The 27,564-nt window shown below is 45.3% G+C and overlaps 2 protein-coding genes across 8 annotated transcripts in view; both read left to right on the top strand.

Annotated features, from left to right (window-relative positions):
- LOC309331599 (disintegrin and metalloproteinase domain-containing protein 2-like) overlaps positions 1-11,513 on the top strand; it is a 94,531-nt gene extending 83,018 nt beyond the window's left edge. For all 5 annotated transcript variants that reach the window (XM_081843902.1, XM_081843899.1, XM_081843900.1 and 2 more), the window contains 3 exons: positions 979-1,138; positions 1,768-1,812; positions 11,404-11,513. In XM_081843902.1, the coding sequence (XP_081700028.1) occupies positions 979-1,138; positions 1,768-1,812; positions 11,404-11,431 (233 nt within the window). In that variant the 3' untranslated portion in view covers positions 11,432-11,513. The remainder of the gene's footprint in view (positions 1-978; positions 1,139-1,767; positions 1,813-11,403) is intronic.
- Positions 11,514-13,085: 1,572 nt separating this feature from the next.
- LOC309331595 (disintegrin and metalloproteinase domain-containing protein 2-like) overlaps positions 13,086-27,564 on the top strand; it is a 58,115-nt gene continuing 43,636 nt past the window's right edge. The window contains exons 1-10 of one of the 3 annotated variants that reach the window (XM_081843879.1): positions 13,086-13,708; positions 14,266-14,333; positions 15,234-15,295; positions 16,219-16,297; positions 17,754-17,830; positions 18,974-19,151; positions 20,416-20,472; positions 24,144-24,215; positions 25,101-25,267; positions 26,614-26,695. In XM_081843879.1, coding sequence (XP_081700005.1) covers positions 13,363-13,708; positions 14,266-14,333; positions 15,234-15,295; positions 16,219-16,297; positions 17,754-17,830; positions 18,974-19,151; positions 20,416-20,472; positions 24,144-24,215; positions 25,101-25,267; positions 26,614-26,695 — 1,188 coding nt within the window. In that variant the 5' untranslated portion in view covers positions 13,086-13,362. Of the gene's footprint in view, positions 13,709-13,968; positions 14,145-14,265; positions 14,334-15,233; positions 15,296-16,218; positions 16,298-17,753; positions 17,831-18,973; positions 19,152-20,415; positions 20,473-24,143; positions 24,216-25,100; positions 25,268-26,613; positions 26,696-27,564 lie in introns of those variants that run through there. The other 2 variants (XM_081843877.1, XM_081843878.1) reach the window with 2 other exon arrangements.

Raw genomic sequence — 27,564 nt, 5'->3', positions numbered from 1 at the left:
ATTCTTAGTACCTGAACTAAACTGCAATTCCCAGGCAATGGGAGAAGTGTGGCAGTTAAGCTAGTATAAAATTTTCAGTATAGATTTAACCCCTCTCTCCATCCCTGTTTTCTAGTTCTCTTTCAAAGAGCAAAAGTGAAAAGCAAATGTTTTAGTACTACTGCCCCTCCCTAAACCAGGCTGTGATGGACTTGTGCATTCTGATGCGCCAGCTGAATCCCAGTGGACTAGTACAAAGTCAGCATGGGTTTACAATTAATTGGGTCAGAACAATACTTATTGGTGCCAGAATGAAAAAATCCAAACAATACCTTCTTCTGCTTGTAATAACCCTGGAGCACAGGAGACACTCTACCAGGAGACAATCTTGCCCAAACTCCAGTGAAAGGAACAGGAGCTGCACATGAGGATAGCACTTAGACACAGAAGAGGGAGAGAGAGCACTGCAGAGAAAGAAGCCAACACATTCCTAGTGCTACCCAGTTACTGCTTTTCTGCTGTAAGCTGCAAGCAGAACTGCAACTGATTTCCTGCATCATTCGTAGTAGGGCATTTTTCTATGTGTATAACCTGCTATGTTCCTTGGACACCTGTGGATTTGACATAACTTCTGTCTGCAGCTCAGTACACATTCACTATGACCTTTGTGAAGGATGCCATTTTATAACCCCATTTTATATATTTTTAAATGGTCTTTTAATTTAACACTTTTCCAGCTCTCTTATTTTTTTAAATGAAAGAGAGGAATGGTGCTATAAAACTGTGTTACTACAATATTACATTTTTATACCACAATAATGCTAATTTAAAAATAAAAAACCTTTCTGGTTGTTGCTGTTTTAGCAATGTGGAAAGAGTTTGCTTTCTAATCTTTAAAAAATTCTATAAAATTGGAGCTTTGGGCAGTGCCACGCTAAAAATGTCTAATGCGGCAGCTTTCCTGGTTCAGTCTTTGCTGTGAAATTTGTTTCCATCTAGATATTACAGAAAGAGTCATAGAAGACAACATGCGGACGTGGGTGCTCCTGAGCATATTTCTCTTTCTGCCCATTGTGGTTGGGTCAGCCATCCTGATTGTCAAATGGGCACGAATCAGCAAGTACTGCATAGATGACAGCGAGTCTCTAGGCGATTCTGAGTAAGTCACTTTGGCCACAGTTTATCAGGGCCTGCCCTGTACACATCTGAAATCTTCTGGTCCATCAACAATTTGGACAAGTAGGACCTGCAACAGAATGCAGTCTTCAGCCATGGCTGCCTCCACATTCCCTTTCCCCTCTCACACACTTTTGCATTGGGCTGTGGGGTTTTATTGTGAGGTGTGTGAGAGGAAAGTCCCTTGCTTAGGGTTTTTTCCTAATATTTTTGTTGTATTTCTGCAAACCTTGGGGTTCGTCTGAGTCTGCTGATGCATCAGAGGTGCCATTTCAGCTGCATAATAACACAGATAGGAGTTTGCTGTTAGTATATATCAGGGAAGGGTTGGCCATACTGGAGGGAGATGATGTCCAACAACAAAAGAAAGAAAAGCAAGGATAGGAAACCTGTGACCCTCCAGGTGCTGTTGTACTGCAACAACCCATGGTGGCTAGTGGTCAGGAAAGATGGGAGGTGTAGTCCAGCAACCTCTGAAGGTTGCCCACCCCAGTACATATAATAATAATTAACTTTCAGACTTTATAGTAAGGCTAACTCCATGACAAAACTGAGGTATGTTTATGTGTATATAATTAAGGTTAAGTAATCTTAATTCTCATTACATTTCAGATCTTATACTAGATCCGATGAATATAGCATGTCAGACCAAACAAGGTAAGCTTCAACTAACTTAAAGTATATTGATTAATTTTCCTTCCAGAGCTGGCTGCAGTCTAGAAAAGGATCACTCCCTACCGTATTTTTCGCTCTATAACACGCACCTGACCATAACACGCACGTAGTTTTTGGAGGAGGAAAACAAGAAAAAAATATTCTAAACGAAACAGTGGATGTATGATTTTTGTGGTTCATGCTGTGGCCACAGACATGTGATCTGACGGTGAGTTTGGGGTAGCCCAATGCAAAAATCCTGAGGATCCATGTGGATCCATGCTTTGTAACCACGTTTTTGCGCCATTGCAGCCCCATGAAACAGTGGGTGTGTGTCTGTTTTTTGGTGCAGGCTGTAGCCATGGACATGCTGTGTGATCTGATGGTGAATTTGGGGTGACCCAGGGCAAAAATCCTGAGGATCCATGTGGATCCGTGCTTTGTAACCACGTTTTAAGTGGGGAGGGAAGGAAAAGAACTCAAGGGACAAGGAGCACGCATGGGGGGTGTGGAGAAGGATGCTGCTAATAATGCAGGAGAGGCTCCTCTCCGGCTTTGCTCCTTTAGAACAAGCAGGCTCTGCGTCTCTCCCTCCTCCCCGGCAAGGAAACCATGATAGTAACCACTCTGAGACAAATCAAGAAAAATTGCGACCAACACTCTCCCCCAACAAGTGCAGTGAGGTCAAAACACACACACACGCAGAGAGAGAACTGGCCCTAAAGTCGCAGAGGCGCAGGGAGAGTGAACGGAAGCAAGAGAAGGAGGAGGAGCCCTTACACACAGAGAGACACACAGAGTGTCAATTCTAAAGTCATAGAATCATAGAATCATAGAGTTGGAAGAGACCACAAGGGCCATCGAGTCCAACCCCCTGCCAAGCAGGAAACACCATCAGAGCACTCCTGAAATATGGTTGTCAAGCCTCTGCTTAAAGACCTCCAAAGAAGGAGACTCCACCACACTCCTTGGCAGCAAATTCCACTGTCGAACAGCTCTTACTGTCAGGAAGTTCTTCCTAATGTTTAGGTGGAATCTTCTTTCTGGTAGTTTGGAACCATTGCTCCGTGTCCGCTTCTCTGGAGCAGCAGAAAACAATCTTTCTCCCTCCTCTATGTGACATCCTTTTATATATTTGAACATAGCTATCATATCACCCCTTAACCTCCTCTTCTCCAGGCTAAACATGCCCAGCTCCCTTAGCCGTTCCTCATAAGGCATCGTTTCCAGGCCTTTGACCATTTTGGTTGCCCTCCTCTGGACACGTTCTAGTTTCTCAGTGTCCTTCTTGAACTGTGGTGCCCAGAACTGGACACAGTACTCCAGGTGAGGTCTGACCAGAGCAGAATACAGTGGCACTATTACTTCCCTTGATCTAGATGCAATACTCCTATTGATGCAGCCCAGAATTGCATTGGCTTTTTTAGCTGCCGCGTCACACTGTTGGCTCATGTCAAGTTTGTGGTCAACCAAGACTCCTAGATCCTTTTCACATGTACTGCTCTCAAGCCAGGTGTCACCCATCTTGTATTTGTACCTCTCATTTTTTTTTGCCCAAGTGCAATACTTTACATTTCTCCCTATTAAAATTCATCTTGTTTGTTTTGGCCCAGTTCTCTAATCTGTCAAGGTCGTTTTGAAGTGTGATCCTGTCCTCTGGGGTGTTAGCCACCCCTCCCAGTTTGGTGTCATCTGCAAATTTGATCAGGATGCCCTTGAGTCCATCATCCAAGTCGTTGATAAAGATGTTGAATAAGACCGGGCCCAAGACAGAACCCTGTGGCACCCCACTAGTCACTCTTCTCCAGGATGAAGAGGAACCATTGATGAGCACCCTTTGGGTTCGGTCAGTCAGCCAGTTACAAATCCACTGAGTGGTAGCATAGTGAAGTCCGCATTTTACCAGCTTCTTTACAAGAATATCATGGGGCACCTTGTCAAATGCCTTGCTGAAATCAAGGTAGGCTACATCCACTGCGTTCCCTTCATCTACCAGCCTTGTAATTCTGTCAAAAAACGAGATCAGGTTAGTCTGACATGACTTATTTTTCAGAAATCCATGCTGACTATTGGTGATCACAGCATTCCTTTCTAGGTGCTCACAGATTGTTTGCTTAATGATCTGCTCCAGAATCTTCCCTGGTATTGATGTCAGACTGACTTGGCGGTAATTATTCGGGTCCTCTCTTTTCCCCTTTTTGAAAATAGGGACAAGATGACTGCCAGTGGTTCTGAGATCACATCTGCCAGTTCTTTTAATACTCTTGGATGCAGTTCATCTGGCCCTGGAGACTTGAATACATCTAAACTAGCCAAGTATTCTTGTACTATCTCCTTAGTTATTCTGGGCTGTGTTTCCTCTGCTGAATCATTTGCTCCAAATTCTTCAGGTCGGGCATTGTTTTCTTTATCGGAGAAGACTGAGGCAAAGAAGGCATTGAGGAGTTCAGCCCTTTCTGTGTCCCCTGTTTGCATTACACCATCTTCTCCTCTGAGTGACCCCACTGTTTCTTTGTTCTTCCTTTTGCTACGAACATACCCATAAAAGCCTTTTTTGTTGCTTTTAACCTCTCTAGCAAGCCTGAGTTCATTCTGTGCTTTAGCTTTTCTGACTTTGTGTCTACACGTGCTGGCTATTTGTTTGAATTCCTCTTTGGTGGTTTCCTCCCTTTTCCATTTTTTGTACTCATCCTTTTTTAATCTTAACTCAGTTAAAAGTTCTTTAGATAGCCACCCTGGCTTCTTTAGGCACCTTCCATGTTTCCGTCTCATTGGTATTGCCTGAAGTTGTGCTTTTACTATCTCCCTCTTAACAAACTCCCAGCCATCATGAACTCCCATTCCTTTTAATATTACTGTCCATGGGATCTCACCCAGCACTTCCCTAAGTTTTATGAAGTCACAGAATCACAGAATCATAGAGTTGGAAGAGACCACAAGGGCCATCGAGTCCAACCCCCTGCCAAGCAGGAAACACCATCAGAGCACTCCTGACATATGGCTTTCTTAAAGTCATAAGTCGGCTTTCTTAAAGTCAAGAAATTGAGTCCTAGTATGCTTGGCTGCTCCTTTCCGCTGTATAGTAAACTTCAGAAGAGCATGATCACTCGCGCCTAATGATCCTTCCACTTCTACCCCACTAACCAGGTCATCAACATTGGTTAGGACCAGATCTAAAATGGCTGTTCCTCTTGTTGCTTCTCCCACTTTCTGGACAATGAAGTTGTCTGCAAGGCCAGTGAGGAATCTGTTTGACCTTATGCTCTTGGCTGAGTTTGACATCCAGCAAATATCCGGGTAATTGAAGTCCCCCATTACTACTATCTCCCTTCCTTTTGCATGCTTGGCCATCTGTTCCAGGAAGGCATCATCTATGTCCTCCGTTTGGCTTGGGGATCTATAGTAAACTCCCACAATGAGGTCCCTGTTATTCATCTCTCCCTTAATTTTGACCCAAATGCTCTCACTTTGGCTTTGAGGTTCTAAATCTTGGATCTCTTCACAGGTATACACATCCCTGACATATAACGCCACTCCTCCTCCTTTCTTGTCTGGTCTGTTTCTCTGAAATAGATTGTATCCCTCCATTATTACATTCCAGTCGTGGGACTTATCCCACCAGGTTTCAGTGATGCCTATTATGTCATATTTAGTTTGCTGTACCAAGAGCTCAAGCTCATCTTGTTTATTACCCATGCTTTGCGCATTAGTGTACAGACATTGAAGTCCATTAATCATTCCCCCGTGTCTCTTATTTAAGGATTTTTTCCTCCCACCACTAGGTCTGCGTACTGTTTGCTCCATTTGGTCTATGACATTTGGATGATCATCTTCATCAATTGATAGACTCCTACCTTCAGGAGCACTGCCTCCCTCCCCCACATTAGTCAGTTTAAAGCCCTCCTGATGAGGTTTCTGAGATTTTTGGCAAAAACATTCCTCCCAACCGTTGTGAGGTGCAGCCCATCTCTTGCCAGAAGTCCATCTTCAAGAAACTGCAGTCCGTGATCTAAGAATCCAAACCGTTCCTGTTTACACCATTTGCGAAGCCAGCTGTTCACTTCCACTATTTTTCTCTCTCTCCCTGGGCCACGTCGTTCAACTGGGAGGACAGATGAGATGACAATTTGTGCATTTAATTGCTTCAATTTCCTGCCCAGAGCCTCATAGTCTCTTTTGATCTTCTGGAGGCTATTGCTTGCAGTGTCATTGGTTCCCACATGAACCAAGAGGAAGGGGTATTTGTCAGTGGGTTTTATGATTCCTTGCAGTCGTTCAGTTACATCTTGGATCTTTGCCCCGGGGAGACAGCACACTTCCCGAGACATCTTGTCAGGCCCACAGATCACTGCTTCTGTTCCCCTCAGTAGGGAATCCCCTATCACCACTACACGCCTCCTCTTAGGTTTGGTCGGGGTTCTTCCATGATCTGTCCGTTCCAAGGTCGCCTGCACATTCCCTGAGGACTGACTTTGCTGCTCGTCTTCATGTACCTGATCGACTGTAACGAGGGAGAGATCCTCAAATGGAGTCTGCTCTTCGTCTTCCATTCTAGGGGAGAGGACCTCAAAGCGATTGTGTATTTCTAAACAATCAGAGCGAACCCTGGGCCTCCTACTTCTTTGAGTCACGTTTCTCCATATATCTGGCTCCTGTGTTGGTGAACTAGCCTCCTTCTCAGGGGAGTCCCCTGTCTCCTCCTTGGTGGAGACGGTGTACTCTGTTGCTTCCAAGAAGAGCTCCAGCTCTCTAATTCTTTGGAGCGTAGCCACACGTTCCTCCAGTTGCTGGACTTTGTCTTTTAAGAGGGCAATCAACATGCAATTGCTGCAGGTAAAGCTGCCTGCCACCTTTGGCAAGATGGCAAATGTTGTGCAGGAACCGCAGGCGACTGCAGCTGTTCCCTCACTCTCCATCTTGAGAACGTGTCATTGGGGCTGGCTACAGTGGTCCTCCATCGTAAGAAGCGTGCAGACAGGACAAGTAACTCCCCCCCAAAAAACCCCTAGGTCTCCCCCAACAAACGTTTGAGACTAGCTCCCCTAAATCTAAAGATAGATCAACAGACCTACCTCAACAGAAACCCTGCCCCCTCTGACCTTTGCACAGGGAGAGCAGCTAATCAGCCACAAGAAACACACACAGGAGAAAACCCTTTTTGCTCCTTCTTCAGCCGCTGCCCTACAAGCCTGATAAGCTCCTCCCACAGCTAATCACCTACCTCAACAGAAACCCTGCCCCCTCTGACCTTTGCACAGGGAGAGCAGCTAATCAGCCACAAGAAACACACACAGGAGAAAAACCCTTTTTGCTCCTTCTTCAGCCGCTGCCCTGCAAGCTCTGATAAGCTCCTCCCACAGCTAATCACCTACCTCAACAGAAACCCTGCCCCCTCTGACCTTTGCACAGGGAGAGCAGCTAATCAGCCACAAAGAAACACACACAGGAGAAAACCCTTTTTGCTCCTTCTTCAGCCGCTGCCCTACCCTCCTCCTTCAGCCGCTGACTATTTGAGAATGTCGACAGAAGAAGCTTTAGTGATTGCATTATGCAAGATAAGTCACTCGTTGGAACAACTCCACAAGAAGACAGATGTTATGATTACTAAAATTGATAACTTGGGACAAAAAGTGAATATACTCTGGTTTCTCTTCAGATCGTATAAATCTTTTGCCTTTTTTAACTTGGGACAAAAAGTGACAAATTTGGGACAAAAAGTGAATATCAATACAGAAATTATTCAGGATCTGATACAGGAATCTACTTTTACAGGGCAAATTGTCAAGAAGGCGAAGGAGAAAGTTGTTGTTGTTGAACCTAAAGTAATACAAGTGGGAGCCCCAGCCTTACAGAGGCAAATTGAGGACTATAAGTTGAGGCCTTTTATGATTGAATTTAGAAAAAGTCAGATTTTGAGGATCGGAGCCCTGCCTGGACTGGAGAAGGAAAGTTGGATAGATCCCTTCATGCAGGGATTTATTGACCTTTGGGATTTGGACTTGGGTCGTGAGGAGATTGGAGCTGTGGGGGCCTTTAGATTTGGAGAAATTTTGAAACATGTCCTGAAATACCTTATGGATTTTAGATTTAACCATGGAGATTTGGCTGACCTGTCGAGAAGGAATAAAAGCATTGCTAGGTTGGAGCTTTCCCGAGATCTGCTCTTCAGCATCAAAGGAAGGAAAATAAGAACAAGATCAGTAGAAGACAAAGTAAAGTGCATGTATAAATATGAAGAAGACCTGCAGAAGGGACTTGGAAAAGAGTTAAGAGCCTCGGACAGAAGATCACCAGGTTGATGGACTATACGGAATTGACGAATGACTGGCAGTATCCGAGACCAGGGAGAAGAGATGGTGGAAGAAGATTGGAAAAAGTTTAAAGTTTATTTTTAGAAATAGAAATATTGTAAAATTACTGAGTGTTAGAAAAATGTTGGAATGAAATCTTATGGCTTTAGTAGAAATGTTATAAGGAGTTAAGCATAAATAAGCATTATAGTATTAATGGAAAATAAGGGTAAAAATAAGTTAAGATATTTATATGACAGAAAATAGAGAAAGATGGAAAGGAATTGCTGAAACAATTAATAGAAGTGGAATACAAAAAGGGAGGTGAGAGGAGGTCGATGAAACAAGGGTATGAAAGAGATGGTGGATGGTGGATGGTGGATGGTACTGAAATGGTATGATGTATGTTTTTAAATTGTTTTTGTTTTGGTTTGTTTAGGTCAATGTGTCAATGTTGTGTTTTGTATTGTTTATATATTGTATTGTTTTTTCCCTTCCTTGTTTTTTTTCTTTTTTTTCTTCTCTTTCTTTTTTGTAAGTTTTAAAAGTAATAAATATTATTTAAACAAAACAAAACAAACAAGATGAATTTTAACAGGGAGAAATGTAAAGTATTGCACTTGGGCAAAAAAAATGAGAGGCACAAATACAAGATGGGTGACACCTGGCTTGAGAGCAGTACATGTGAAAAGGATCTAGGAGTCTTGGTTGACCACAAACTTGACATGAGCCAACAGTGTGACGCGGCAGCTAAAAAAGCCAATGCAATTCTGGGCTGCATCAATAGGAGTATAGCATCTAGATCAAGGGAAGTAATAGTGCCACTGTATTCTGCTCTGGTCAGACCTCACCTGGAGTACTGTGTCCAGTTCTGGGCACCACAGTTCAAGAAGGACACTGAGAAACTGGAACGTGTCCAGAGGAGGGCAACCAAAATGGTCAAAGGCCTGGAAACGATGCCTTATGAGAAACGGCTAAGGGAGCTGGGCATGTTTAGCCTGGAGAAGAGGAGGTTAAGGGGTGATATGATAGCCATGTTCAAATATATAAAAGGATGTCACATAGAGGAGGGAGAAAGGTTGTTTTCTGCTGCTCCAGAGAAGCGGACACGGAGCAATGGCTCCAAACCACAAGACAGAAGATTCCACCTAAACATTAGGAAGAACTTCCTGACAGTAAGAGCTGTTCGACAGTGGAATTTGCTGCCAAGGAGTGTGGTGGAGTCTCCTTCTTTGGAGGTCTTTAAGCAGAGGCTTGACAACCATATGTCAGGAGTGCTCTGATGGTGTTTCCTGCTTGGCAGGGGGTTGGACTCGATGGCCCTTGTGGTCTCTTCCAACTCTATGATTCTAATTCTATTACCTCATCATTTATAACGTCTTGGCCTTTTTTCAGCTCTTTACTTTCATTTTTAATTTTATTGGTTTTTTTCCTTCGAGAGTTCCTCTTGTTTATTAGTTCTAGATTTCAAATCTTGGACTGTTTTCTCCATCTCCCTAATTTTAATAGTCAGATCTTTTACCTCTGCAGATAGGTCCATTATTAATTTTGAATTTTGCTCAATCTTGTTGCCCATGGAGCTCCTGAAGAGGTCTTGGAAGTCATTTTAGTTGCTTCTCTATATACACATGAATATAAGCTTTGTCCCAGTCTTAATAAGTTCCTTTGATATTTTTGTACTTTAAATACCCTCAGGTCTGTATTGTTTCTATTCAGAGAGCTCTGGGAAGTATTTGTTCAATTATTCCTCCCGCATTTGGCATTTATGTATTATTAAATACTCTAATTGATTACCAACTTCTTAAAATATTTGTCAATCAATATTTCTCCTTGCCCTCCCTACTATCTCAGATCCTGAATCGAGATTTGTTACCCTTTATGTCCTAGAACTTAGTTAATATGATTTGTCAATATACTTATTATAAATTCCTTAATCAACACACTTCATAATGATTAAATCAAATGATTATTGCTTTCATTTTATGAATCAATAGTCTTGTTAGATAGTAAAATTCATGTTAACCTGCTGTTTTAGGGGTTGTTTTTAAAAGTATGGAACAGATTACCTTATTTTTTGCTCTATAAGACTCTATTTTTCTCTCCTAAAAATTAAGGGGAAATGTGTGTGCGTCTTATGGAGCGAATGCAGGCTGCGCAGCTATCCCAGAAGCCAGAACATGAAGAGGGATTGCTGCTTTCACTGCGCAGCGATCCCTCTTGCTGTTCTGGCTTCCGAGATTCAGATTTTTTTTTCTTGTTTTCCTCCTCCAAAAACTAGGTGCATCTTGTGGTCTGGTGCGTCCTATAGAGCGAAAAATACGGTAATCCACTTTGCATTACTTTCTATGGGAAAGTGTGTCCTGGTTTTGGAATGCTTTGGTTTTGGAACAGACTTCCAGAGCAGATTAAGTTTGAGAACCAAGGTACCACTGTATATTATTAATCATCATTACTCAATTTTAACTGTATATATATATGATAGTATTCATTCTAATTGTTTAGATACTGTTTTCTCAATTCACATGGTTTCATCAATTCAACAATGTTAAATGGCACACCTAAAACTCTGCCAGCCTTCACCAGTGTGGTGCCCTCCAGATGTTATGGAGTGCAGCTCCTGTTGGCCTTAGTGAGCATGGCTGTTTGATGCCAGACTAAAGGGAGTTGTGGTCTGAAACATCTGGTGGGCACCACCTTGGTGAAGGCTGAACAAAGCAGTGACAGGCATTGCTTGGGGAACTGTTTCATAACAGCAGCAGCACTTCCAGGCAAAGCCCCACAAAACTAGATCTTGCCTCTTATAGGTAAGGTACAAAGTAGGGCCAGTCCACCCAAGAGGCAAGGTAAAGTGACTGCCTCAGGCAGCAGGATTCATGGGGACAGCAGATCTGGCCTCCAAGGTACACATCACCCCCTGCTGCTGCTGTGGGGGCAGTGACACCACTCCTTGGAGGCCAGATCTGTGTTTCCCAGCAGCCTCTTGGCAAACAGGTTTCCTCCGACTCTTTTTCCCAATGCACAGCTTTATTCCTCCCGGTTCTGATGTACATGAAGTGAACTCAGACCTTCCTCCCTGACAGGCAGGAGATGCCAGTTTGTGGTTTGCCTTAGGAGCCCATGGTACAGAAATTTCAAAGATTGTGCAGGGAGTGGAGAGGCTTCTATGGGAGAAGGTTGTTTTTCCAATCTCTTCTCCATCTTTCTGGGTGGTGCTAAATTTTGTTGATTCTCCTTATTGTATTGCTCCATCATGTCTTCTCTCCTCTCTCCTCTCTCCCTCCTGCTGCCCCTGGGATGTGAGTAGCTTGAGCAACCAAGAAGACACGATGTGACCAGACCTGGGTCAGGCTCCTGCTGTTTATGTGACTTGTAGCTGTTTAATAAATTACTGCTTGCTTATACAGGTGAAAAGTATTCTGTGAATGGTTCTCCAGGTCCTTCTTTGCATTTGTATACAGCATGCAGGGGCTTCATTATGGGTTGGCATCGGCAGACACATGCTGCGGTCTACACCCCAATAGGGGCTTACTGCTTGTTCCAAGAGCCTCTTTGCCTTCCTCCTTGCTTTTATTGCCTCTTCATCTCCAAGCAACGAAAACCAGCAGTGAGCTAATCTCTCTTTGAGGGAATAGATGCCATTTCTGCCAGGGATTTCTGCCAGAGGGAGCAAGGGGGTAACAGGCACTTTTGCCTCTTGCTCCCTGGCTATTTGCTACTATCCTATTTGCTCCCTCAGCTTTCTTTCATGGCACATATTAAGAAATGAAGCTCTCCCTAACCATGCAGATTACAGTGACAAGGGAAAGGTTTGCTTTGCTGCAAGTACTTCCAATTACCCATCAAAGCTCTACCTAAAAGCAAAAGCAATGCTTGTATTCTTAGGCACACATCCAAGCATTCTTCACAGCTAAAGCCCCCCCCCCCACCCGCCAGCTCTTAGGCTTACCAGCTGTGTGGGAAGTAGAAATGAAACAATTACTTTGTCCCCTTCTTCCAGCTTTACATGAATTTTTGTTTGTGAATGAAATTTTGTTGCCTTGCACACTACTGCTAAACTAGGTGATTCTCGGGGAGGAGCAGGATGGCAGTGCAAATCTTATGTCCTATCCAACCTAATTTACTGAGGGCAGCTCCTCTTTTCTTGTACCTGTCCTGGTAATTTGGGTTTGAGGACACATTGAAGCCTGGCGCAAACACACACAAAGGGTGGCACAAAGGGTGCCACAAAGGGTGGCAAAGCAGGGCTGGTGTGGGGTGTGGCCTGGGAAGACTCTCAGATCTAGAAGGCTACATGTGACCTGGAGCCTGAGGTTCCCCATTCTGGGTTCCCTCTAGTCAGGCCTCCCGTTACCCACAGCCACCAGCCTGATGTCTGTGGAAACTACAAGTCAAACAGCTGCGCTGGCAGCACCAAAGTGACCACTCCAAGGCACAAGCCTGGGCAGTGTGTCTGGAGGTCCCTGGCTGCCCAGATGGCAGGGTCCCCCTCTTGGCCTCGCTGATGGGGTCCAAAGGAAAGCATCATCCTGGCTGCAGGAGTTGCCAGACGGAGGTGTACAAGGTGCCATCTGTTTCAGAGATTTGTGTGGGGTTTCTCCTGAGCATTCTCTTCCCCATGTTGACTTGCAAGGCAGCAGAGATTTCAGATCAGTTTTCCTTCTCCTACATATCCTCCCAGGTTGTTGGGCTCCATCTGCCCCTCATTTCCCATGCTCATATATACATACAATCAGAATTACAGAGTTGGAAGGGACCACAAGGCTCTTCTAGTCCATCCCCTGCAATACAGGAATCTTTCCCAATGCATAGCTGTCAACTTACAGATTTGAAAATAAGGGACCAGCAGCCTTGAAAATAAGGGACCTGCAGCCTCACCTGTCCCAGGCACTCCACTCTTCCTGTCCTCCTGGTCAAACTCATGCTGGGTAGCTTCGAGAACACTGTCCAGCCAACTTTGTAACCAGGGGTTCAACTGGCCAGCAGGAAGGGAGGGAGAGAAGCTGCTTCCTTGGAAACCCGGGAAATTTAAGGGACATCATCAATAAGGGACAGCAGCCGGACACGGCGCTGGGATAAGGGACTGTCCCTTCAAATAAGGGACACTTGACAGCTATAGCCCAATGTGGGGCTTAAGCCCACGACCCTGAGATTAAGAGCCTCATGCTCTACCAACTGGGAGACTGCACCACGCTCATATATTAGAAATCATGGCTTTTTGAAACTTGTTTATAGACATTTTGATGAATCCAAACGCCGGCTCAGGATGAGCGGTTCTTGCCCAATCCGCAAAAGCAGCAGGAAGGGGGCGCGTTGGCGAGAGCCGAGCCCCTTTGGCCGCGCCCCACCCGCCCGCCTGCGGCAGCTCTGCCTCGCCCAGCCCCGGCGCCCCGGCCCGGGCAGCCCGCAACGTGGCCCCTCGCGCCTCCCCGCCCCGCCCGGCAGCCGTTGGCCCGCGGCGGCGCCGGCGCGCCCTTCTCCCGGCCCCGCCTTCGAGTTCCTCGGCGCCCGTTACCGGTCGCCGGCGGCTGCGGGGCGAGCGAGGGGCGCCATGGCGGTGCTTGGCCTGCTGCTGCTGGCGCTGCGCAGCGCGTGCCTGCTTTCGGCGCTGGGTGAGCCGGCTGCGCCCGCGGGGGCCCCGCTCCGCCGCTGGCCTTTCTTCCTGGCTCCCCGGAGGGGCCGCCGCCGTCTTTCTCGGTATCGAGGCGCCATCCGTGCGCATTGCCCGTCCCGCGGAGCCCGGGAGGGGGCGAGAGGGCCGGGAAGCGCTGCGGGGGCCGCGCTGCTGCCCGCTCTCCTGCTCTGCTCCCCGGGCCAGGCCTGACGAGCGCCGCAGCCCCGGAAGAAGCTGCTCCGGGGCGGCGCCTCTTTGCTGCAGAATGAGGCTGAGGGCCACCAAGGCCGCCTTCCTTGGCCCCTAAACTCCTGCCCTTGAAAAAGGCACAGCTGCACTGCAAATGTGTAGTTACATACATACGGACGGACGGACATACATTCAAATCTGCCCCCTTAGCTGTCATGGCTCCATGCCATATATGCTGAAAAACGGTAATTGGTTGAGGGGGCTGAAAATTCTTGCAAAATGATTTCCCTGTAGTGCCCACCCAGAGCTTATCTAAATGCACTGTATTCACGGATAAATGGCTATAGAAGGGTCTCTTCTGTCTAGGGTCTCAGCGAACATTCCTCCAAGTGACTGTTCCTCAGAGGATCCCATCTTACGTCACTGGAAATACGGTATTGTGTTCTACCTGACCTTTCATTGCAGACTGCCCTGTCAAGGCTGTTTACTTTTAGGGTTGCCATATTTCAAAAAGGAAAAACCGGGACATCCCGAAAGTTGTTGACCCCAAAACTGTTGACCATGATTTTTCATTTGACCTGCCTAAGATCCAGGACAAAGCACCACCTTTCGGAAATTCCCCCTGGATGGCAATTTCGCCTTTGAAATCTTGGTAATGTCTGGGAAATTTTGGATGTATGGCAGCCCTAAATTAAAAGTTTTTTTTTTTTTTTAAATGCTAACTTTTAAAACCAACATTGTTAATGTGAGCAGCAGCAGACAAGTTGGTTTGCACGAGGCAATTAGTGAAGCTATGGCTTACTGAGACTGCGCAAACCTGTAGAACTTTGCCCCATCCTGGTCCTTTTTACTGCCACATTGTGCAGAACTAAGCCAACTCCCACATCATCCCATAAAGATAAATGCTTCTGTCTGGGGAAGCGGGGGAGGGCAAGAAAAAAGTTCCCCCACTAATGTGAACAAGGTTCCTCTTGCAGGTAGCCTAGAGACAGGAACAGGAGCACTCCTCTTAGGGGGTGGACATATGCTGCAACATTTTGCTGTGGATCCCATTTGTAGCATTGTAGAGCGCTGCATGGGAACCACTGTTCTAATCCCACTTCCAGCTAAAGCCATTATTACTATTATTAATTTAAATTTCTATACTGAGCTTCATGATTGAAATGACTCTGGCTTGCAGTGGCCGCAAGCCATTTGTTAAAATCTGTTCTTCATCTGTACTACTTTTTACCATCTGTACCATGTGGAGTGTGCACAAATTCTTTGCATAGGCTGGAGTTTAATGTGTAAACAAAATAAAAACTATAGCATGATTAACCCTTTGGCTATTGCAGGAAAGGATGACCTTTGATATTGATATAAATGGAAAGCCATATATCATTCATCTGAAGCAACAGTGAGTAGAATAAATAACTGGGATTTGCCCCCCATTCTATAAGACATTGCAATCTTGTTTAATAAATCCTGGTAGTGTCTAGAAAGACTTCCTGGAAAGCTTTTCTGAGGAAGAGAGGGGACAAAGCACTCAGCTCTCCTCTGTAAAGAAAACAAGCTTACTTTCAGAAGTGAATCTTAATAGCCTCCTAGGCTGCCAATTTGAATAAAATATGGGGTGCAGGTAAGCCCTTCCCTGAATAATTGATCACACGATGCAGCACACACAGACCATTTGAATGACAATGCCTATCAACTTGTGGGACCTTGGCCCCTAGGAGTTGGCTCCTTTGTAGCCTCCTGGGAAAACCTTGCATTTAAAATGTGCCCACAAAGGTACCTCTGCCAGCCAGTGCACGGAATTGCTGAGAAGGTAAAATATTGTAACAGAAGGGGAGGGGCACCCCTTATAAAGGCCCTAGGACCTCATTCCCTAGAGGGCAGCTTTTCTGGAGCTGCATGCCAGTGGGGTGGGGGTGGCAGGTCCAGCGACAAATAATGGGTGCACCCTTGTGTGGCAGACGTGCCAGCCATGCAAAATTCAAAGGTTTATACACCTGCCCCCGCCCCACCACCTTCATCCAGGCAAGCAAGAGGTATGATAACAGTTCCATAACACATTCCAGCCATGCAGAAGCACTTTGGGAGGCTAAGATGCCTTTTCTTAAATGTTGCCAAGAGCCGCCACCCAAAAAGGCCTTGTGGGCTCCATGTGCACATCATGGAACTCCTTGCGCTGATGGTACGCATTAGTTGGATACTGCTCTGAGTCACTGTCACATGTCAGGATATGACAGCAGGCACTATTGTAACTTTCTGGACCATTTCTCCCTCCTTCCCTCTTTTCTGTGCCACCTTTGTGTATTTTTTATGCTTTGTTTTTAGATCCTTTTTAACCAATGATTTCAGAGTTTATACGTATAGCCATGGAGGGTCAGCAGTGTCTTTTGTTCCTCCCATTCAGGTAAGATTCTCTCAGGTGTAGGAAACAGGTTTCTCTTTGAGTGGCTATTGTTCGAGCTACATTAGACCTGCCAACCAATTTTTAAAAATAGATTAACTATAGTAGTTTTAACTGATTAGTTGAAATATATATGTTGATAATAATTAAGAAGGCAGGGAATTTTCGAAGCACGCATCAAACAAAAACAGACATCCTTACACTGAGTGTGCCACACATTAGCGTAGCCGGGGGTGGGAAGGATCACGGCAGTTGTTGGTCATTTCAGATGCTGCAGGGTGGCACCTGAAATTGGCGGCTGGTTGCCCTAAACAAAGCTCAACACCTTTGGCCTGCTCCTGCACTGGTGGGGGGTGTTAGGCCGCTGGTGCCACATGTGCACCTTGTTTCACCACCACCAGCAGCAGCAGAGGATTGGCCCATCGCACAAATTCATATGCGGGTTCCAGTGCATCCATGGTTAGGCAATATGCAGTGGAGAAGCAATGGATAGCTGCATCTGTGTCTAGTTTGGGGGTACTAACTGCAAATGCCCTGCTTCAACTCTCCTTTTGACATGACCCCTTCCTTTCTGAGGTTTTGTCTTCTATCCTCAACATGACTGTGGCATTGGGCCCCTGCTGCAGACAGGGAAACTTGCAGCTTACTGCATTACTTTGCTGTGTTATAAAAAGGTCTGAAGGAGATGGGATACTAGAATAGCCTTGTTATACCAAAGACTCGAGGAAAAATCTGCAAGTTCAAGTAAAAACTGAGCTCTAGCCAATACCCACAGAAGGGAGTGAAATACAAATGGTTCTAGTCACAGTTTTGCTTGTAGAAAACTGAGGTGCTTAAATTCCACAAATATACCAAATGTTGAAGCAGTAAAAATAAATTTAGGTGTGGTAAAAAAAAACAAAAAACATTGCACCTATTTCAGTCGTTCTTCATAGTTCATAGTTTACCTCTTCCTCTAGAAGTACCCCCCTCCACACATACACACACATTTCTCTGAATTTTTTTATTTCTGACACTTCACCCTTTCTCACCCACTGCTTTTGCATTCCACTTTCCCCACACACTTTTCCCACTTGATGGAGCAGGCACATATCCAGAAACCTTAGCTAGTGGGGAATCAGTTCTTTGTGGGTACATGGCACCAGGAAACTCAACCTGAGGGCTTTTGTAAACAAGCCTAGATACTCCACTCTCTGTGGTGCTGCTAGAGCAGCTTTCAGTGGACTGTCCACATGAGCATCAACCCTGACTGTGACCAGAAGGGAAACTGCAGTTGGTCAGCCCAAGAGGAAAGGTGAGTAACTGCATAGTTTGGTTTTAGGTAGCAACCCCAAATTTAGCCTGTTAACCTCTCATTTGAATTGTGTGCTCTAGGATTGGATTTCATATAGCAGTGTATGTATTTCACTTTTGAGTTGCCCCCTGGTAGTAGGTAAAGTGTTCTGATTACTCTTTCTAGCGCAATTGCTACTATCAAGGCTACATTGAAGGCTATACTGATTCCATTGTGATGCTCAGCACCTGCCTTGGGCTTAGGTGAGACCTATGTGTTATTCTTGAACAGAACCCTTTGTTCCTCAGTCCCAAGTTCAGCTGCCTGCAGAGCACTCCAGGGCTTTGAGCAAGGATAACCCCACTGAAATTTGACATCCTGCTTAATAAGCCAGAGTGGCAAAGTATAACTAGGCATGGATGAATCAGCCTCCTCACGAACACACACATGGTAAAAGTCAAGGTATAAATTGAACTCCCTTTTATAAATGACATTTAACTAACATATATCAACATTTTCTACTCACCAGTTACATGCAGTCTCAAGTATACATTTCCCAAATAGCTCCTCTGAACACACACTGAGGATCTGTTCATTTTATATGGATTGCCATAACATGCACACCTGATACAACAGAATAGTCGGGTGTTCTAGTCAGTAAAGGTAAAGGGAACCCTGACCGTTAAGTCCAGTTGCAAACAACTCTGGGGTTGCGGTGCTCATCTCACTTTACTGGCAGAGGGAGCTGGCGTTTTGTCTGTGGACAGCTTCCGGGTCATGTGGCCAGCATGACTAAGCTGCTTCTGGTGAAACCAGGGCAGCGAACGGAAACACTGTTTACCTTCCTGCCGGAGCGGTACCTATTTATCTACTTGCACTTTTACATGCTTTCGAACTGCTAGGTGGGCAGGAGCTGGGACTGAACAACGGGAGCTCACCCTGTCGCAGGGATTTGAACTGCCAACCTTCTGATTGGCAAGCCCTGGGCTCTGTGGTTTTTGTTTAGTACTCAGGGAAAAGGCTGTCTTTTTCAGTTTTCTTTCAAATGGGATTATTTCCATCCCATGTCAGCTTCTCCTATATTAGGGATGGGCTAACCCCAGACTGTGTACCAGATTTGGCCCACTAGGTCTTACTGTTTGGCCTAAACGCCTTTCCCCATGAACCATGCCTATGTGCTCCACGCTGATGCCATATGTGGTAGGTCATATGTAGAAACACAGTTGCATTGGCTGCTCACACAGCCAGTCCCTGCAGAAAGTAGGATTGAACTCCCTGCCCACCAGCTGAAGCATTGCATTGGACTGAAATGGGAATTTAGCTTTTGGCTACCAAGTCACGGTTTGCACCATCAACATTTTTTTGGGGTGGGGGGGCTTCTTTTCCACCTTATCTCCTCCTACCAGTGGGCTGTTGCAGTTTGAGAACAGCAGCTACGGAATTGAGCCAGTTGAATCTGCTTCTGGATTTCAGCATCTTGTTTATCAGATTGAATATGAAGATGCAGAGCGTCCACTTTCTGAACAGAATTATTCCATTAGATGGAGTTCAGGAATAACGCCAAGGGTAGAATCAGGAATACCAGTGAGTGCTTTTTTTTTCTTTAAAGAAAATTGTGTGTATAGATCCAAAACAAAATAGTAATACGTGCACCTATACATGCTCCTTCCCTCCCCCCTCCCCCCTCCCCCCTCCCCCTCCCCTAAGCAGTAGGAGTTCCTGGGAGAAGCCTTTTCAAGGCCAGCTTTCTTTCGATGAGAACTGTGCCCGCCCCAAGACTTCAGTGCTTGTAAATGTTTGTCCATATACATGTGGATGCAGAACAGAGGTGAGCCCACAGTCAACAGAGAAAGCAATATGGGCCTTAAGTAGCACCCTAAAAGCAACTGCAGGTCCCACAAGCCTGTTGCTTGATTTCCAGGAGCAAAACTTTGCCGCCACCCCCGTCAATAGAGCTGTTCCTTTTCTGACCACCTAGAAAGCATATACTCTCTGGCAGAACACTGCTTTTCTTCTTCTCAGCTTTCACACTGACGGTTATGATGCCCTGCTGGCTCTCTGAGCAGCAGCTTCATAGCTTAGTGTCTCCAGCAAGCTGTGTGTGATGCTCACCTCTGCAGCCTAATTCTGTGCATGTTTCATCAGAAGTAGGTACCACTGTTTTGACTGAGATTAGTGTGAACAGGATTGCAACCTTAAAGGGAGACTCCAAAATCAAGAAATAAAAAGGTGAAAATGCTGTCCACATCTAAGGAAGCCGGCAGAGTCCAGTGAAAAACAGCTCCAAAGGGCCTTGCTGAAGCAACAGATGTTGTCTCTGCAGAGAGGTGGAGCCAACTAAAACCTTATGAAAGCTGGCCCAAGTGCAGTTGGCTCTGCCTTGCTGGAGGAGCTGGTTGCCTGGCTGCTTAATGGGCCCTTGGCTTAATTATGTGTCCGGCTCTGGCAGGTTGCATAGAAAGGAATGTGGCCTCGGTTTGAAAAACATTCCCCATCCTTGTCTTAGGCCACATTCACACCATACATTTAAAATACTATGATACCAGTTTAAACAGTAATGCACATGTTGAGAATAGAGAATCAGGCTATTGGCCTTCCTAGCTGAGCCATGAGAAAGCTGTGCTCCCTCACCAAATGTTGGACTACAGTTCCTACTGGCCCCAGCCAGTATGACCAGTGCCTGGGAACCCACCCCACATTTCTCCAGGCTTTGATGCAACCCCAATCTGCCAGATACGTCACCTACATTTTGAATTCTGATTCAGCAGCATTTAGAGTTCTACCTGTGAATTTTTCATGATGTTAGTATGAGTGCAGTAATGGTATGTTCTTTCTTGAATTACAATAGGTTAACTTCAGCACCACGAGATATGTGGAAATGCACATAGTTGTGGCCAAGGGATTGGTAGGTTTATTTGAAGAACTCCCTGTTGCCCCCCCCCCCCCCACTATGTACATCACTTCAAGCTTTCATTACAAGGTTTTCAGAAGTATGTTCTTTCTTCATATACAAACATAAGAAGAGAAGACTCATTGGGTCCAGCATCCTGTTCCCATGGTGGCCAATGAGATGCCCATGGGAAGCCTTCAAGCAGGATTTTAGTGTGACAAAACGTGGGCAATTCCCAGCCTCCTATGTCTGGCAGTGGAGGAGAAACATCTTGAGTTCTAGGATAATGAGAGTAGGAGGAAAAGCTCTCTGCCCACTTTCTCCACACATTAATAATAATAATAATAATAATAATAATAATAATAATAATAATAATTACTACTACTATTTATACCACGCCCATCCGGCTGGATTTCCAAAATGACTCCCAGGCTGCTCACCTGGTCCTTCAGAAGCACAGTCACCCCATTCAGGACCAGGGAGTCCTCCACACCCGCCTGCCCCCTGTCCCCCAAGAACAGTACAGTGGTTACATACGCTTCGGGTTACAGACTCCGCTAACCCAGAAATAGTGCTTCAGGTTAAGAACTTTGCTTCAGAATGAGAACAGAAATTGTGCTCTGGCAGGTCGGCAGCAGCAGGAGGCACCATTAGCTAAAGTTAAGGTTAAGAACAGTTTCAGGTTAAGAACGGACCTCCGGAACGAATTAAGTAGTTAACCCGAGGTACCACTGTACTTCTGTCTTGTCAGGATTCAACATCAATCTGTTAGCCACCATCCATCCTCCAACCGCCTCTAGGCACTCACACAGAACCTTAACCACCTTCACCGGTTCTGATTTAAAGGAGAGGTAGAGCTGGGTATCATCCGCATACTGATGAACACCCAGCCCAAACCCCCTGATGATCTCTCGCAACAGCTTCATATAGATATTAAAAAGCATGGGGGAGAACCCTGAGGCACCCCACAACTGAGAGCCCAGGGGTCTGAATACTCATCCCCCAATACCACTTTCTGAACACAGCCCAGGAGGAAGGAGTGGAACCACTGTATAACAGTGCCCCCAGCTCCCAGTCCCTCAAGACTGTCCAGAAGGATGTTATGGTTGATGTTTTCAAAGGCTGCTGAGAGATCCAGCAGAAGGAAACAGCTTTCACCTTTGTCCCTAGCCCACCGGAGATCATCAACCAGTGTGACCAAGGCAGTTTCAGTCCCATGATGAGGCCTGAATCTCGACTGGAAGGGATCCAAATGGTCCACATCCCCCAACCATGCCTGGAGTTATTGAGCAACCACCTTGCTCAATCACCTTACCCAAGAATGGAAGATTTGAGACTGGGCAATAGTTGGCCATATTGGCCAGGTCTAAAGATGGTTTTTTAAGAAGCGGTTTAATGACCGCCTCTTTCAGTGGATCTGGGAAGGCTCCCTTACAGAAAAGCATTCACCACCCCGCGGAGCCCATCGCCCAGCCCTTCCTGGCTTGCTTTTATAAGCCAGGAAGGGCAGGGATCAAGGAGATATGTGGTCGGTTTCAGTTGTCCAAGCAGCCTGTCCACATCCTCGGCGGTAACAGATTGGAATTGATCTCATGCAACTTGACTAGACAGGACTCTTAACACTCTCCCGCCCCGGCCCTGCTCCCAAGGTAGAGTCTACCTCTTTCTGAATCTGAGCGACTATCTGCAAAAAAAAAACTTTGCAAAATCATTGCAGGAGATCTTGGGGCCCTTCCCGGGCCTCAATGGTGAAAGTGGTTCCATTAGATTATGAACCACCTGAAGGAGTCGCCTCCTGCTGTTTTCTGCAGATGCAATAGAGGCGGTGAAGAAGGTCCTTTTCGCCGTCACTATCACCACTTGGTAGGCTCAACATTGAGCTCTAACCTGTTTGTTTGGTGTGTGTTTTTGAAAATAACTTTTATTAACAGGCCAATCAAATCACATTAATTCCAAATCACATCAATTCCAAATTACATAGCCAAATTTTAAAATTTTTGTTGGGGGTACCCATATTTCAAGCTTCGAACGGGATCCAAATATCTCTCTTGCTGCTGCTTTGATGACATAGTTCTGACCAAATAATAGTCCCAGTTCTATTCAATCTTCTCTTTGTTGTTTTCCTCATCTTGTTGTTGTTATCATATATTCCTTTCTTTGTGATCTCTGATAGTTTCCACAAGCGGGTTGAAAACAAACATTGTTATCCTGTGTGGCTTTTACGTTCGTCCAAGTGCCATATCAAAATAAACAGACATCATTTCAACACTCCGTACAAAACAATTCCCACAGTCTGTTCTGTTTTCCACAGACCTGCCGCTCTCATAAATTTTTTTCAGGGAGCCCTGCCATGCCGAACTCACATTCCAATATAGTTACGAGCCATAGTCCTCCTCCCCCTCCTTCTGCGGACAGATCTGCCATAACAGCCTCTATTTCTAACTGCGTCACAGAGAACCTTCTTTCTTTTCTCGATGTTCCACAAGCCATATCTTTGATTAGTAATTAATTTCCACACAGTTCTTAATCCTCCTGCTTGTAATCAGTAATTTGCAACTATTCTTTCTTAGGAGGGAGGGTTATTGGGTACTCACCTAAGACAAAAAAAAAGAAAAGTCCCCCCCCCTTTTCAGTCTCACTCCGACATACCGATCATTTGATGAGACTTCTTCTTGATTTATTATTGAATCCAGCCCGTCGCTCCACATCACAGAGATCCCTTTAATTAGCAGTCTTTACTCCCGATCTTCACTTGAAATATGTGCATTTGCTTCTTATCCAATTATATATTTCGAGCTGTTGCAAACCAGTGCGCGATCAGAGACAGCGTCCGGGAGAGCCGACCCACCCGAGGGCTTTGTGCCTAGTGCCCTCACCCCCTTCTTTCGAATCTGGGGGTGAATTATGGACACAGCAGGCAAGGCAGTGCCCCCCATTCCCTTGGGGGGCCAGGGAGGCTGCATACTCCCATATCAGCCTCTTAATTACCTCGTGTGGGTCGGAGAGATGTTATTGTCGGCCATCTTCCAATGCGCCCCCTGGTGGCCCCCCGAGCTCTAACCTGTTTCCGGTCAGATTCAGAATGAGTTTTCTGCCACCAGCGTTCTAGCCATCTCAGCGATTGTTTCATCCCCCTCAGCTCCGGGGAAAACCAAGGGGCTATCCGGATTCTGTGCAATCAGAGAGGGCACTTCGAAGCCAGACAATCAATAGCCCTGGTTAACTCTGCATTCCAGTGGGCCACCAGGGAATCAGCTGAGAGACCATCAACATGGGATAAAACATCCCCTACCACTCTCTGGAAACCATTTGGATCCCACCTCCCTGCAGAGGGGAAGGGTCGTGAAGAAGTCCATAATCTTACTCACCTTTGTCGTCATAGAAAGGGCCTCAAAGGTCATGTAATCCAACCCCCTGTAATGCAGGAACCACAGCTAAAGAATCCAACCTCTGTTAAAAAACTTCCCAGAAAAGGAGATTCTTCCACCTCCCAAGCTAGTCTGTCCCACTGTCAAACAGCTCTTGCTTGCTCTGTTTTAGATGTGGCACCAGCAGCCATCCTGAGCCTGACAGCCACAGCACATTGGAATGTGTATCCTGGCCCAGAAAATGTGGTGGCTTCTGGCTTAGAGCATCTTCAGTGAGCCTGATGCAATGGCTAATGAGAGAATCTTATTCTTTCCCAGTATGACTATATGGGTTCAGATGAAGATGTTGTGATGAAGAAAATCACTCAGCTCATCAGCTTTATCAACACGGTAAGTCAGTGGCAACAAACAGCCTGAGTCAAAGTTGTGCTGGGCACAACAGCCCAGATCTATTTAAATATATTTATAAATAGTCCAGAATCTGGTAGAACAGTTGCTGCTACATCTAGAATGGTTTGGTCTTTTAAGGGAAAATAAGAAGGGAAGAAGGTTACTCAAAATTAAGATAATGAAATGTGGAGCCTTGGTTTTGTAGGTCTAAAAACACTGAATGCTGTAAAGGAAAAATAGTATTATCTAACATGGCAGATTGAATATTATGTTAAGCAGAAGGTTATTCTATTTGTTTACTATCTTTTGCTTTAAAGAAATGTCATGCAAATCCTGAAATACTGTTCAAAGGTAGAGGGGTGTGTGCCAGTATATATTTATGCTTTAATCAATCTTATTTTTGTAATATTGTTTGGAATGGATATTTTAAAAAATTATTACAAAATAAAATAAAACTGAGAAAAGTCAGTTTTAAAAAATGTCACCCTTCATATGAATGAATGAACCCATCCCAGATTCATGATATCTCCTGGCTCTGCCCCCAAAAGCTTGTCCAAGCCCCACAGCCCCCTCAACAAAAAAACACTATGTTCTGTATAACATTGTGTGGATGTTACTCAAAAAAGCAGCATATACGGTAAATAATTCCATAGGAAATTAGGGTTTAGGGAAGTTTAGGGAAGCTTTTAATGTTTAACAGACTATTGTATTTTAATATTTTGTTGGAAGCCGCCCAGAGTGGCTGGGGAAACCCAGCCAGATCGGCATATAAATTATTATTATTATTATTATTAATAATAATAATTCCTCCAGCTGGGGACTGAAGTCTGAGCATGTAAAGCCTGTGGCCTCTATTGAACTTAACCATATTGCTCCTATTTTCAGATGTTTTACAAACTCAACATGAAGATTATACTGTCCTCTATGGAGTTTTGGAAAGACAGGGATAAAATCTCCACCACAGGGACAGCCAATGAGCTACTGGAAAAGTTTGTGGACTGGAAACTGGTCCACCTTGCTCTACGACCCCACGATGTGGCATTCTTGTTTGTGTAAGGAGTGTGTTCCCCCCGTTATTAAAGAATGCCTGTATTAAAGCCTTTGGTGTTGCCTGAGTGGACAACATGGCCAAAGTGCTGGGCAGGCAGGAGAGAGGGAGAGGGCTGTGAAGAGCAGTGCAAACAGCTGGGGGCTCCATGCATGTGAGGGAGGGACATGGTTGGTAGCAAAGAGGCATGTGAGGGAAGCAAGTATCCAAGGACTTCTGGGAAGCAGTCTTATATGGACTTGCACTGGTCCATGTAGATCAGTGTTGTCTATATTGATGGGCAGCGTCTCTCCAGGACATGAGGCAAAGAAGGGGTTTCTTTCCCATCACCTGCTTGCTACCTGGAGATGCTTCCAGTGATTGAACTTTGGTGCTCTGCCACTGAGCTGTGGTCCTTGAGCTCTGGATGCAGGTAAGAAGCTAAGTCCACTGAGCCCAGTATTGTACACCCCTGGTTGCCAGTGCCTCTCTGGGAATCTCCAAAGAAGGATCCTGAGTGGTACATGTAAATGGAGATGTTGAGGGCTGAACCTGGGACCTTCTGTGTGCAAAGCACATAGTAGTTTTAAATGTATAAGCCACCCAAGCTTTCTTCATCTCAGCAATCTCAGGCTACATTCACACAATTAAAGCATCACTTTAAACAGTCATGGCTTCCACCAAAGAATTCTGGGAACTGTAGTTGGTTAAGTGTGCTGAGAGTTATTTGGAGAACCATATGGAGAACAGAGTCAATCTCATGTCACAGGGAACCCTAGGATATGTAGCTCTGTGAGGGGATTAGGCATCTCCTAATAACTCTCAGCACCCTAACAAACTACAGCTCCCAGGATTATTTGGTGGAAGCACTGACTGTTTAAAGTGGTACCTTTAAATGCATGATGTGAAAGTGGCCTGTTAGAAGGTGGCAAACCCCCCATTGTTGCTGCTGCTGTTAAACATTTGAGAGGCAGAATCCTTGCTGATCTACTCTAGAGCCCGATGCTTACAGATCTGTCAGGAAATCCTGTTCTATCTTTTGTCAATCCCTCTGATAATGAGGTCCACACAGTGAGCAGGCTGGCAGAGAAGAGACAGGTCACTCCTTCCCTCCTCTGCTATATAGAATCAGAATGGTAGAGCTGAAAGGATTCCTGAAGATCATCTAGTTCAACCTCCTGCAATGCAGAAATGCGCAGCTGTCCCATGTGGGTTTTTGGGTGCTGTTGAAGAGGCATCCCAGGAAAGCACACAGATGCCTTCCCCTGCTCCCCCCAAAAGAGCTGTTATGTAAGGAAGTGTTCCTTTTTTATGCTTTTTGCTGAGGTGCTAATTGCAACAAAAGTATAATTCCTTTCTTCCTCACCCCAGCTACAGCAACAGGGGGGATTCTGTGGGGTCAACATTTGCAAGAAAGATGTGCCACAGACCTTCTTCTGCAGCAATTGCCATGGTAAGACTGCATGTACTGTGCTCATTCACTTGCTGAACTGTTCTTGATTTCTTAAAAGTTGTGATGTCTGAAAACTTTGAGCCAAACTAGACCTGAGGTTAAACACATGACTACAGTTGAAGTGGATGTTTCTGCTCTGTAAATAATTGCTGGGTACTCTAAGCACCCTTGAGACCATGGGGTGGAGGTGGGGCATAGAAATATCCTCTCATTCCATGACTGTTAAGCTTACTCAGAAGTCTTCGGTGAAGTACTGGGACTTTGTTGAAAGCTTTTTGAAAGTCCAAGTACACTGCGTCAACTGGATCACTTTTATCTGTATGTTTGTTGACGCTCTCAAAGAACTCGCAATAGGTCTGTAAGAAAGGACTTGCTTAAGCCTTGCTGCTGTGCTTCAGTAAAGTTTGTTGGTTTTTTAATATTTAACAAAACTTTTCACCAGTTTTCCCAGGACAGGCATTTAGATAACTGCCCTGTAATTTCTAGGATCCCCCCTGGATCCCTTTTAAAAATGGGTGTTACATTACAGTCCAGTCCTCAGGTACACAGACTGATCTGAGGGATAAGTTATGGGTGTGGTTGTTTTTTTAGAAGAGCGGCAATTTCACTTTTGAGTTCTTTGAGAACACCTTCCAGAACTGGTGATTTGTTGGTTTTTATTTGTCTATTACTCCTAGAAGTGTTGCTTTAGTGCAGCAAATCCAGTTTATAAAAGAAGCAGACCAGCAGTTAGGAAAGTGAGGGTCAGATACATTGAATAGCATGGGAAGAACAAATTATTAACACCTCACCAAAGCTCAGGCCAAATACTTAATAATACACCTGAGATAGGTCCATGGGTTTTACCTGTGAAGGGGATATCTTTGTGC

The sequence above is a fragment of the Podarcis erhardii genome, assembly GCF_964252035.2.
Source record: "Podarcis erhardii genome assembly, chromosome: 16".
In the NCBI taxonomy this organism is placed as follows: Eukaryota; Metazoa; Chordata; class Lepidosauria; order Squamata; family Lacertidae; genus Podarcis; species Podarcis erhardii.
This window is presented reverse-complemented; position numbering and strand designations above follow the sequence as displayed.